At 46.0% G+C, this 12,206-nt stretch overlaps 1 protein-coding gene across 1 annotated transcript; it reads left to right on the forward strand.

The window, feature by feature from the left end:
• The first annotated feature begins 218 nt into the window (after nucleotides 1-218).
• Nucleotides 219-7,859, forward strand: AKIP1 (A-kinase interacting protein 1). The gene is made up of 5 exons (XM_090032666.1): nucleotides 219-340; nucleotides 1,500-1,577; nucleotides 5,383-5,496; nucleotides 6,254-6,304; nucleotides 7,410-7,859. The coding sequence occupies exons 1-5, from the start codon at nucleotides 263-265 to the stop codon at nucleotides 7,551-7,553; spliced, it is 465 nt and encodes a 154-aa protein (XP_089888792.1). The 5' UTR covers nucleotides 219-262; the 3' UTR covers nucleotides 7,554-7,859.
• The last annotated feature ends 4,347 nt before the right edge of the window (nucleotides 7,860-12,206 follow it).

The raw sequence follows: 12,206 nt of genomic DNA on the forward strand, positions 1-12,206 counted from the left end.
TTTCCTCTCGTCACAAAATGAGTGAGTTGAGCTGGGTTTAGCTTGTGACGCCTCCTCTCTGCACCCCTAACAGGATCTCGCAGTCGCCGTCCCGCCTGGCTGAGCAGCCCTGGGCTATAACGGCACGTGGAAGCACCCCCACTCCGCCCGCGGCGCTTGTGGCAGTGGACAGACGTGCAGGGGGCGTGGCGTGGCGGGAGTGACGCGCCCGCATTGTGACGCGCCGCGGGGCGTTCCGGAGCGGGCCGTTTGGGGAGGCGGGATGCTGCGCACCGGCGGGCTCGCGCGGGAGGTGCTGGATCGTGCCCGGAGGCGGCGCGTGAACTGGCCGCAGCCCCGGGTCGGTGCCTGGGGAGCCGGGAGGGGGCTAGGGTTGGGGCCAGGGCTGCGGCTGGGGGGGATCTGCGGCTCCCGCCTTCCTGAGCCTTCCCCGGGCACTTTAAGGGGGCAGCAGCCAGCTCCAGTGAAACGCTCGCTGCAGTACTACTGGCCAAGGGGGAGAGGCAGGCTGGCTCCTCAGAGCAGTGCTTCTCAGCCCTTGGAGAGTAGAGATCCCTCCTGGGCAGTGCTTACAGGCGAGGGCAGGTCTACCTTTTTTTTTTTTTTTCTCTGATTGAAAGACAGCGCTCCAACAGCTCCAGGGTGCAAAGCCCTTTTGCACCCCTCGCAGGGCTCACATTGTGCAACCCAGTCCAAAGTGTTTCAAGGTGGGGACTCGCTACCTTTGTGCTGGTGTGATCTGCTCCTGCCTTCTTGCAAGGGCCAGGGTCATCTCCCCCCGGGCTGGCTTTCCTTCCAGCAGGTGGAATCTACAGGGCAGGTCCTTTAGGTCTGGGACAAAAGTTCTGGAAACTGGTTTGACCCAAATCTGTTAAGTCTGACACGGCATTCAGCCAGGTTTATCTTAAGCCAGTTTCAGCCATTTTGAAACTGGTTTATGTGCACTGACCTTCTGTTCTGTTACAGATTTAAACTAATTTCTGATCACTTTAACTGGTCTATGTGTAACTCCTGTCCCTAGCCTTAAGGCCTAACGTGTGCATTATAATTAACTAGACTACATGAGGATGCTTCAGCAGTCGCACTTTGTGCCCTGATACCTTCCTGCATTGCATGCAGCCAAAGCCAGTGTAAAATCTTCGCAGTTGCTTCGAACTCGCTTGTTTTCAGAGATGGTGAAATTGCATAATTACTCTGCAGCCTTACAATGGCTTTGTGGATGCAACCTGGTAGTAAAGGTTCATAAGTGCTTCACAGGTTCACAAATGCTTCTGATATAGGGTAGGATCATGTAGTCCACAGCTAGCTATTTCCTCATGAAGAAAGCCTCCTAAGCTAGGCAATGTTCTGTTGTTTTATTCTGCCAGCCTGGCTGCAGTTGTGTGCACCTGGTTCATATGGATGAAGATAACTTCAAAGCAAGGCACAAGAACCACAGTAGGCCTCTGTCATAAAACACTTAGTCACATATCACTTCCCCAAAAATTGTTTAATTTCAGGAAGAAGATTCAGAAAGTCTCAGTGCAGCATTTGCTTCAGTTTTGGAGTTCATGAATCGGACCACAAAGGAATGCGAGGTAAGTCTTTATATTGGGAGAGGTTGCCAAGTTTATGCTTGTGGTTGGGTCACTTGTAAAGGAACTAGACATGAATTGGGGATTCAGAGCAACCTCTCAGGTTTTAGTAATGACTAATGAGGGCTTGAATGATGGCTTATATGACCCAGTCTAGACTGAGAACTCTAAAGACATCTCCCACCCTTAGATCACTGGGCAGCCCTTTTACCTCCCAGTCACCTGGATCTGTTCTGAGTTGGGTTGCATGGCATGCTAGGAGACACTGTCACCATCTGCAGTAGCATTCCCCTGGTTAGTAGCCCCAGTGAAATCATATGAAATCACAGCCACAGGAGAGTGCCTATTTTCACTCTCTCCCTTTGTAAGAGAAGCTTGATCATAGAGGATTGCCAAAATGGGCAGGAAGAGAAACTTAAAATGGGGAGGCTAGAGCAGTGATTAACACCATTGTTATAGTTCTTGTCACGTGCCATACAAAACTACTCCCGTTGGTGTATAGATGCTTTGAACAAGGTTAACTCGTATTTTCCATGTGTGCCATGACACTACAGCCAAAATATTCCATGTGTTTAAAGAGCAAGAGGAGAAAGGAGTGTAGTTTTATTGCCTCCAGCAAGATAGAGAACTTTTTCTTGTTTGTGTATGCTCATGAAAGAGCCACGTACAATCCAACCCTGTGTACCCCAGATGCAAGCAAATTTTTGCTGATGCCTGGAGGAACTTCACCTACTTAAAGATCAGACTCCTATGAACAAACTTTTTGTGGACTGTTTCTTTATTTATGATCAGCAGAACCCAAGGAGTGACAAATAAAATTCCTGTTTTCACAGTCCTGCGGTTACTTGCAGAGTTCTAAAAAGCCACATTCTTTCATCTTTGAACATATTTGACCCTGAAATTGTAATTTAACAGCAACTTGAGGAACCTAGTGATCAAGTCTCATTAGCTTTCTAGAAACATCTTGGAAACTGTACATAGATTTCCTCCAGTTCTGCCTTTTGGAACACACTGCTGTGGCATATTTTTTTAATTAAAATCTGTAAGCAAACCTCATCATAATTTATATCATCTTTGTCCTTTGATGTTGGCTATCATCTTGCAGCAAGCAGCTTGTTATCTAGAAAATTAATAAGAGGGTGAGTGTAAAATCAGAGTGTAAAATCAGAGAGAACTAAAAAGAAGGGGAAGGGTTCAAGTTAAATACATCAATAATTAGCTCTTGTATAGCACCTAGTTTCAATACTGTGTAAACACACAGTAGTGAAGCCTCCAACTACCCCAGCAGGACACAGACAGCTTCACTTCCATGTTACAAAAGAAAGAATAAAACCATAGCAAGGTATAGGGTTTCACCCAGTACCACAGCAGGAGCCATTAGCAGAGTTGGGGTGAGAATTGAGGAGTGATAGCCTTCCAACCATACTAGTCTCGTAGACCAGGGGGTTAAAACTCCTGCAGCTCAAAGGAGTGGATGAGTAGCATGGCAGTGCCCACAGGGTTGGAAAGTTAGTGGTGGCAGCTGCTGCTCCTCCATCACCAAATTTCTGGCCCTGCAGGCCTACTTTAGATCTGGCCCAGGGGGATGAAAACTTGGGGCACATACACACATGCAGGGAGCCTGTTTTAACATGCTGGATTAGCACGTCGGAACAGATTTGATTATTCAAGTCTGCCGGGGTACATAAATTGATGCACTCTGGCAACCTTGTGTGTCACGTGTATCAGCAGTGCAGCACACCTCTTCACTGAGAAAATGGCGGTGCAGAGTGCTTTAGTTCAAAATGCATCGCTGCCATTTTCTCAGTGCAGAGGCATGCTGTGTTACTTACACATGTGACATGCAGGTGCTTTCCATTAGTGTGGCTTGCTAATTAAAAGCATCTGGACACATGTAAAAATGCTGTTGGTTGTGGGATGAGCAGGAGCAGCATTAATTGCTGCAGTTCTTAAAGTTTAACTGCCAAAATTCTGGCCCCGCAGGCTGAAATACAGACATGGGTCCATGGGCTGTATCTGTATCTGGGCCTATATCCTTTGATACCTCTGTCCTAGACCATACAGTTTTACAGCCTTTCCAAGATGCATGAAGGGAGAGGGGATATCTTCTTACCCATAATTTCTAGGAGTAATTTGTGAGACGTGTCTAAGCATCATTAAAAACTAATGGGGCTTGAGTTCCTGAATGTCTAACTCTTCAGACTGAAACTTTTGATGCCTAAGTCGTACAGGGATAGATATGTAAAGGTATTTAGGCACCAGAGAGTCAGGTATCTGAATACCTTCTAAAATACAAGCCCTAGTTGCCTGAAAAAACCCAAACAAAATGTTTTTATTCCCCCCATCTTTGACCCCAGACCTCATGGCAGAACAATCTTGCTGGATTCTTATGTTGCAATGCTAATATGCAAAGGGTCCATTACATCTGAATAGCTGAACTTCAACTGCAATATAATTTTGGGCATGTGTACAATATACATAACAATATTAGAGGAATTTATTTAAAAATTGTCAAAAAAACTTGAACTGCTCTTAGTAGTTACATCAAAGCATAAAGTGGGAAAGTGGAATTGCAAACAAGAAGAAGATAGTTAGCCATATTTCTGGTCTGTTTGGCTTGGACTAGTTAGCAAAGGAAATGCACAAGACGAACTAAACCGCTTGGAACTTCCTACTTGCTAACTAAAGCGGCACGTGAGCAAAAGTTGTGTGTGCTGCATAGGAACAGCAGATGGCAGCAGATTCCTTCCCAAGCAATTCACTTAGCAATAGGAAGACCAATTAACTTGGCATGAGATGGACAAAGGGATTCTGGTGGGATTTAGGCACCTAAGTCCAAAATTACAATTCTCAAAACCCCTGGTCTGCTGACCCTAATTCTGGATGTGCCTCAAGTCCACAGGAAATAGTTTTTAGCATTAAAGTTCCACGCATATCTGAGGGTCTATTCTGAACATGCCCTAAAGTACCAATAGATCACCAGGTTATAGGGGTGTAGGTTGTCACTGTGTTGGTCTAAGGACATAGGTAGACAAGGTTCTTTGTGTGAATCTGATATCTTTTAAATAAAGCTTGCTTAAATTTTTTTTTCAAACTATTTAAGTTAGTCTAATAAAAGATATCAAATTCACCCAAAGAACCTTGTCTGCCAATAGATCACCATTCATTTTGCATCTGCTGCTACCATGTTCTAATGCAGTACCTCAGTGGTTAAGCTACTCACCCAAGATGTGGGAGATGAAGGCTAAATTCCCTTTTCTGCCTGAGGATTTATATGCATATCTCTGACTTCCCAGGCAAGTGCCCCAACCACCAGGACATTGTCAACCTGTCCTGCTTCAGGTGTTGCACTTGGAGAGAGAAATTTCTCTTAAAAGTGTCAAGCAGTCTACCTTTTGGAGAGTACTGGAAGCAGTGAATCCCTGTTGGAGCATGGTGTCTCCCTGAATGCTGGAGAGAGGAAGGATTTAAAGACTCATCCCATTCTTAAAATTTCTATCTCAGCTAGTGCAAACAACTTCTTACTCAGTATGCAGTTTCATGCCTGTTCTGAAGCATTTCACTCAGGGCTGAGGGTTCTCTTCCAGGGGGTTGGAGGAGCAGGAACCTAAATCCTCTTTTTTAAATTGGTTTAGGTCTTGGTCCTTTAAGGGTATTTCCAGTCTCCAGTCAGAACAGGGTACTGATTTAATGCAAAAGGTCAATAATCATGCATTTTCACTTCTAGTTTTGACTGTGAATTAAGAGCAGCTTTGGGTGTGATTTGTGATATTGGACTATGTAATCCTCTGTGCTTATTGTTCTCCAGAAATACTATAGCTCTGTGCCAGTGTGTAGATGTAAAGAGAATGAAATTAAACATGTCTGCAGATACCACAGCAGACAAGCATCAGAAAACCTGTTAAAGGCAATGGAAAAAGAAGTGAGTATACTGGTGCTACCAATAATTTATTGTGATTATGTTTAATTTAATTATTTTCCTCATCCAAGCCATGGGTGTAGTCTGCCTGGTGTTCCTACTGATTCCTACACACCACTTTGCCTTTGGACTATTAGTCACATTATCGCTAACCATTTTTTGGGGAGAGGGGGTTCCCTACTCTTGGAACATTCTCCCCAGTAATGTATTGGGTTGTAGATTGTGGAACCACAAGCATTTCATGATGGGCCAGCAAGACTGGCTTCATTGCCATCTTACTACAGCAGACTGTAAAACTGTACTAAGATAACATGAGGGGAGGGGAGAGAAAGAAATAAAATAACTATGCAAATACATCTAATTATGGACTGAAGTGGCTCGAGTGTCTCTCAAACCTACTTTTATTGTGTTAGTTTCTATGGATGCTGTCCATAGAAAAAGAAGAAAGAAAGAATGTGCTCTTTCCCACTTCTTTGTTGGAAAGACTCAAGATATTTGCTATAAAAGATGAGCTGCCTGATCCTTTTTTAGATCACAAGATACTTTGCCAAAATATTTCCAAGATAATTCTTTAAAATCCAAATAACCCCCAACTTTCCATAGATTCTTTCTATCCTACTATAGCTAAGGACATTTAGAAAAAGTTTGTTCTAGGTACAAACCAAACTCTTAACAAGAGACTCATCAGAATGGGGTTTAACAGGATCCAGAACTGGCAGTATATGGAATTTGACTAATAAACACCATTTTTTTTCTCCAGAAAAATAAAACTTCTCCAGTATCCAGTCTAGCTGCAACCCCTCAACAACATGTAAGTATATGGAGTTACTTAATCAACAAATGAAATTTCCTTTTCATTCTGTATCAAATATCTGATATCCTATTTATAGACTCGCATGATATTTTTATTGGTGGCACAAAAAATTGTGTCCTAATTTGTGAAAATGCATTTGTGCAAAATCTACCACCACTGTGAATAGACAGGTACTAGAATGGATGTGCATGTGTACATACACACACGTACAAGAAGCCAGATTATCAATTGTTAGCTTGGGGTTATATAGAAATGGATTTTTTTTGTATAGTATGGATGCAAAATGTAAGGAACTGCAAATGGAAAACTAAATAATATTCTGGCTTGACTGACATGCACCATCATTAATGAGCCCCTTCTATCCACAGCACCAGTGTGTCCTTGATATGTTATTAATGCTGGAGTCGAGCCAGGCTATGGGGAATGAGCCAGTTATGCTGGCAGAGCCTGACAGGGGGATCCTAGTATAGCCAAAGATCTGGCATAGAAAATTCCCCTACAGCAAGGTCAGGCAACAGTCCCCCCCAGAAATGTATTTTTGTAGAATGCTAGCTTTTGAACACGTGTTATCTGTTGTAGAGCAAGAAAGTTACTCTGGTTGGTTTTGAGCAGTACTCTCTGCTCCTGTCAGAGAGAGAAATGGTTTACATTTTCCAAAGGCTACTTTACCAAATCAATTTGCTATGGATTTCAGGCCAAGACATTGAAAAACATGTTGCTTCTTTATCAGAACCCCCAACAAATTTCTGTTTTTTCCTACTAAATCTGTTACTTGCATTTAAGTTGATGAGAAATGTCTGACAGTCTATTTCCCATTTCATAGATCACAACTAATCTGTATGCCAGTTATTTCTACATTACTGTTATAAAAAAGCAACACAAATAAAAGGCTTTGAATATGGTATTTACAATCACAGCTTACTAATTTTTCAGATGGGCAGAAAATGTAACTACCAGTAATGTTCATCTTTGCCAGTACATTTTTTAGAAATTTAATGCATTTTACCTGATGTATGAACATAACAGCTCACAACTAAAAAAGGCCAGTTTCTATAGGAAGTTCAAAACTACTAAACAGTATTGTTTTTCTGCTCCCCATAAGGGAAGAGAGGCTTCTAAAGATATCTACATTGAAATATCCCCTGGCACCTATTCTGTCACAGCAACCTCAGAGGATATGGTGAAACAGACACACGTGGTAGACATCACTGCAGGACAAAGTATTGATTTAACGTTCAATATATGATGACTGGTCTCTCAGCAATCATGGAATAAACCAATACTAGAATCCCCTAACAAATCAATGCAATAAAGTATGAATTCCTTCTTGGCACTTCAAAATGGTCTTCTATTCTCAGGGCACATGCTTTGTGAATTGTGTATTTGTTGAACAGAAAAGACTATTGCATCCTGTGGTATATATGGACATTATATATATACACACACATGTTTGTACACACGTGCCTTAATTCTAATTGTACAATTGTATTACACTGGGTTTTATATTGTTTTTAAATAAAAGATGCAAATAAAGGATAACATTTAGTCTTTAGATGGAGATGAAGATTATTTTCTTTTTTTTTTAATTAGGATTTAAGCAGTAGAGCTGTGCGAAATGGCTGTGTTTCAGTTCTGTTTCGGATTCAGCCATTTCGAAGGACAGTAATTCATTTAGGATCGCTGTCCTGTTTCATTTCAGCTGAATCTTTTGGAGAATTGACTCCACCAAATCTCCTCCCAATCTATTTCAAATGGGCTGCAAGAGAAGCTTTCACAGCCCGACCCAGCTGGGCAGGGCTTGGGGCCGGGGGCTTGGGGACCCAGCGGGAAGCAGGTCAGGGCCACCGGTGGCTTATCCTGGGGAGTGGGAGGGCCACTGCCCTTTGCACAGGTAAGGAGAGCCCCATGTGGATCTCATCCATGTCATGCCAGGTTGTGGGGCAGGGAAGCAGCACAGAGTGGTGAACAAGCCTGCTGGTCCCTACTGCTCAACTCAGCTCCACAGGGAGCAGAGATCTGTGCTGGGGTCTCTTCACTGCTGCTCCCCACCCTGCACTGCCCCAGCAATGTGGGGCTGCATGGGGCAGGCAGCAGCAATGAGGAGACCCTGGCACAGATCTCTGCTCCTTGCGGAGCCAGGTCACGCAGCAGGGATTCCGCAGCTCTCTGATCATTCCCCCAGCTCTTCCTGCGGGGGGCGCAGGCCCCCAGATCTGCATGCTGGGTTTCAGGAGGCTGCCACTCCAAGCTGGGGCCAGCAGCAGCACCACAGTCTTCCCAGCACTTGCGCCAAGCAGCTGCCATTGGCCCCAGCCTGCAGCAGCAGCCTGCTGAAATCCCACGGTCAGACAAGCTCTTCCCCTGGGATGAGCAGGGGAAAGCAATCGGAGCCAGGGAATCAAACCGGGAGCTAGATGCCAATTACAGACCAGTCATAGATTTCATAGACATTAGGGCTAGAAGGGACCTCGGAATATCATCGAGTCCAGCCCCCTGCCCCAGGGTCAGGAAGTCAGCTAGGGTCATAAGATCCCAGCAAGAAAAATATCCAGGTTTCTCTTAATGGAGTTCAAAGTAGGTGCTTGAATCACTTCCAGCAGCAGGCCATTCCAGACCTTGGGGACTCAGACAGCAAAGAAATTCGTCCTTATGTCCAGCCTGAAAGGAGTTTTGCAGGAGTTCATAAACATTCGACCTTGTAATCCTTTGGGGTGCTCTGGTGAACACCCCTTATAAACTTTTAGGTAGCCATCAGGTCACCCCTGAGCTGTATTTTTCCAGGCTGAAGAGTCCCGTGGCTCTCAGCCTTTTCTCATAAGATCTGTTTTCCTGACCTCTGATCATGCATGTTGCTCTTCTCTGGGGTCTCTCAAGCTTCTCCACATCCTTTTTGAATTGTGGAGCCCAAAACTGGATGCAGTACTCCAGCTGTGGCCTCACCAAGGCCGAGTACAAGGGGCAAATGACATCCTGGGATTTGCTTGAGAAGCATCTATGGATACAAGCCAGCGTTTTGCTTGCTTTACTGGCTGCAGCATCACATTGTAGGCTCGTGTTCATCTTGTGGTCAATCCTGACCCCCAAATCCCTCTCATCTGTAGTACTAGTCAGCATAGCACTGCCAAACCTATAGACATGCTGCAGGTTTTTCCTTCCAGGATAGAGAACCTTGCATTTTTTGGTGTTAAACACTATCAGGTTCTCATCCGCCCATTTACTGAGCCTGTCAAGGTCACCCTGGATTACCCCCCTGTCCTCAGGTGTGGATGTTTTACCCCAAAGTTTGGTATCATTGGTGAACTCGGCTAGTCCGCTTCTGACTCCCATGTCCACATCATTAATGAAGAGGTTGAACAAAATACGTCCAAGGATAGAGTCTTCAGGGACCCCACTCATCACAGGGCACCATGACAATTGACAATTGACTTCTGGGTCCGACCGTGGAGCCAATTCCTCAGCCAGCAGATCATGGTGGACCTGAAGACACAGTTGGCCAGTTTTGCCAAAAGGTGATCATGGGATACCAGATTGAAGGCTTTTTTAAGTTGAGATATAGGACATCAATCTCTTCCCCCTGTTCAGGTGATAGGTCACCTGGTCGTAAAAGGAAATGAGATTGGTCAAGCACAACTTACCCACAACAAACCCATGCTGGCTATCCCTCAGGGTGTTGCCATTGGCCTCCTTGATGATTTTTTCTAAGATCTTCCCCGGGATAGAAGTCAGGCTGATGGGCCTGTAGTTAGCCGGATCCACTTTCCTCCCTTTCTTGAAGATAGGCCCCACATTGACTTCTTCCAATCATCGGGCACTTCACCAGAGTGCCAGGAACTCTCGAAGATCCATGCCAGGGGCTGGGCTATGCTGCTTGCCAGCTCCCTGAGTATTCTGGGGTGTAAATTGTCAGGGCTGGCTGACTTGAAGGTGTCCAGCCTCAAGCTGTTCCTTCACAAGGTCAGCATTGAGCAAGGGTGGTTCCTTGCCCTCCATTAGGCATCCCTGTTCTGTAATGGGCGGGGGCATCCCATGGGACTTATGAAAGACTGATGCAAAGTACCCATTTAGCAAGTTGGCTTTTTCCTGGGCGTCAGTTGTCAGTTCTCCCTTTTAGTTTAGCAGGGGTCCAGTGTTTCCCTTGCTTTTCCTCCGGCTCCCTATATATCTAAAAAAGGACTTCTTATTGTCCTTGATACTTGGAGTTCCATGGTGCCCTTGGCTTCCCTGGTTTGCTACCTGCAGGTCTGGACCAGTGCAGAGTATTCCTCCTTGGAGGTGGATCCCGTCCTCCATCCTTTGTAGGTCTGTCTTTTTAGACGCAGGAGGACCACTAGTTCCCTGGAGAACCAAGGGGGCTGCTGTGCCCTCTTGCGGCCTTTCCTCCGAGACGGAACAGCCTTAGCTTGTGCATCTAGGATTGCTCCCTTGAGGAGTAACCACTCTTCCTGGACTCCCTTCCCTTTGGGGTCGTGGTCCCTTAGGGCCAAACCGACAAGTCTCCTGAGCTTGTCAAAGTCAGCCCTGCTGAAGTCGAGGACCTCTGTACTGCTGAGTGACTTTCATAGATTTCATAGACATTAGGGCTGGCAGGGACCTCAGAAGATCATCGAGTCCAGCCCCCCACCCAAAGGGCAGGAAGTCAACTAAGGTCATAGGATCCCAGCAAGATAAGCATCCAATTTGCTCTTGAAGGTGTTCAATGTAGGTGCTTGAACCACCTCTGATGTCAGTCTGTTCCAGACCTTGGGGGCTCAGACAGTAAAGAGAGTCTTCCTTATGTCCAGCCTGAAACGGTCTTGCAGTAGTTTATGACCGTTCAACCTTGTCATCCCTTGGGGCGCTCTGGTGAACAAACATTCCCCCAGATTCTGGTGTTCACCCCTGATAAACTTATAGGTGTCCATCAGATCACCCCTGAGCCTGCACTCTTCCAGGCTAAAGAGCCCCACAGCTCTCAGCCTCTCATCGTAAGGTCTGTTTTCCTGACCTCTGATCATGCGTGTGGCTCTTCTCTGGACTTGACAGCTTTTCGGCGGATGGTGAAGGTAATCAGCTCGTGGTCACTGTCACCCAGCTTCCCTTCGATTGTTAGGTTGCTGATGAGGTCGTCCCTGGTTGCCAGTACCAGGTCAAGCAGTGCTTTGCCTCTCGTTGGCCTGTAGAATTCTTGAGTCAGATACAGCTCATCCACGCACGTGAGGAAGCTTTGCAACCATTCAGATTTGGCCGAGCGCTCTTCCCACGAGATGTCCGAGTAGTTAAAGTCCCCCACGACAACTATGGACTGGGAGCGTGCAGCCTCAGCCAACTCCCTGACGAACTTCTGGTCAGTCTCTCAATTCTGGGAGGGAGGTCTGCAGTGGACTCCCACCACTGTATCTCCTGTGCTGTATTTCCCATGGATTTTAACCCAGAGGGTCTCTGGTCATCCACCCTGGGTGCCGGTGTTGGTTTGTAGGGATGCATAGCACTCCTTGACAGAGAGAACTACACCTCTGCCCCTTTTGTCCCCTTGATCCCTCCTATACAGGGTATAGCCATCTATACCCGTGGTCCAGTCATGAGTAGAGTCCCACCAGGTCTCCGTTTTTGCTATGACATCGTAATTATTTGTGTTGAACAGGAGGACAAGTTCCTTCTGTTTATTTCCCAAGCTCCTGGCATTGGTGTACAGGCATGCAAGAGTCCCCTTGGGGGCCCTTGCCTTTCCTGCAGCTCGCTCTAGGGCTGGGGTGGGGGTGGGCTCCCTTAAGTGCCTTGGCCTGCTGGCTTTGCAAGGGTTGCTCAGTGGGCCAGCAGTGGCAGTAGTCCCCCCGTCCCCTGGCAGGCTTAGTTTAAAGCCCAGTGGAGCAGGTCAGCCAGTCTGGCTGAGAAGAGCCTCCTCCCCAGCGGAGAGAGGTGG

The sequence above is a fragment of the Crocodylus siamensis genome, chromosome 2, assembly GCF_052110815.1.
Source record: "Crocodylus siamensis isolate JL-2025a chromosome 2, ASM5211081v1, whole genome shotgun sequence".
NCBI lineage: Eukaryota > Metazoa > Chordata > Crocodylia > Crocodylidae > Crocodylus > Crocodylus siamensis.

What these genes read in the sequence shown, in the direction of transcription:
- AKIP1 (XM_090032666.1), top strand. Translation starts at nt 263, where the DNA reads ATGCTGCGCACCGGCGGGCTCGCGCGGGAGGTGCTGGATCGTGCCCGG. An exon ending in TAAAGGCAATGGAAAAAGAA is followed by an intron (nt 5,497 to 6,253) that starts GTGAGTATACTG and finishes TTTTTTCTCCAG; the next exon opens with AAAAATAAAACTTCTCCAGT. An exon ending in CTGCAACCCCTCAACAACAT is followed by an intron (nt 6,305 to 7,409) that starts GTAAGTATATGG and finishes GCTCCCCATAAG; the next exon opens with GGAAGAGAGGCTTCTAAAGA.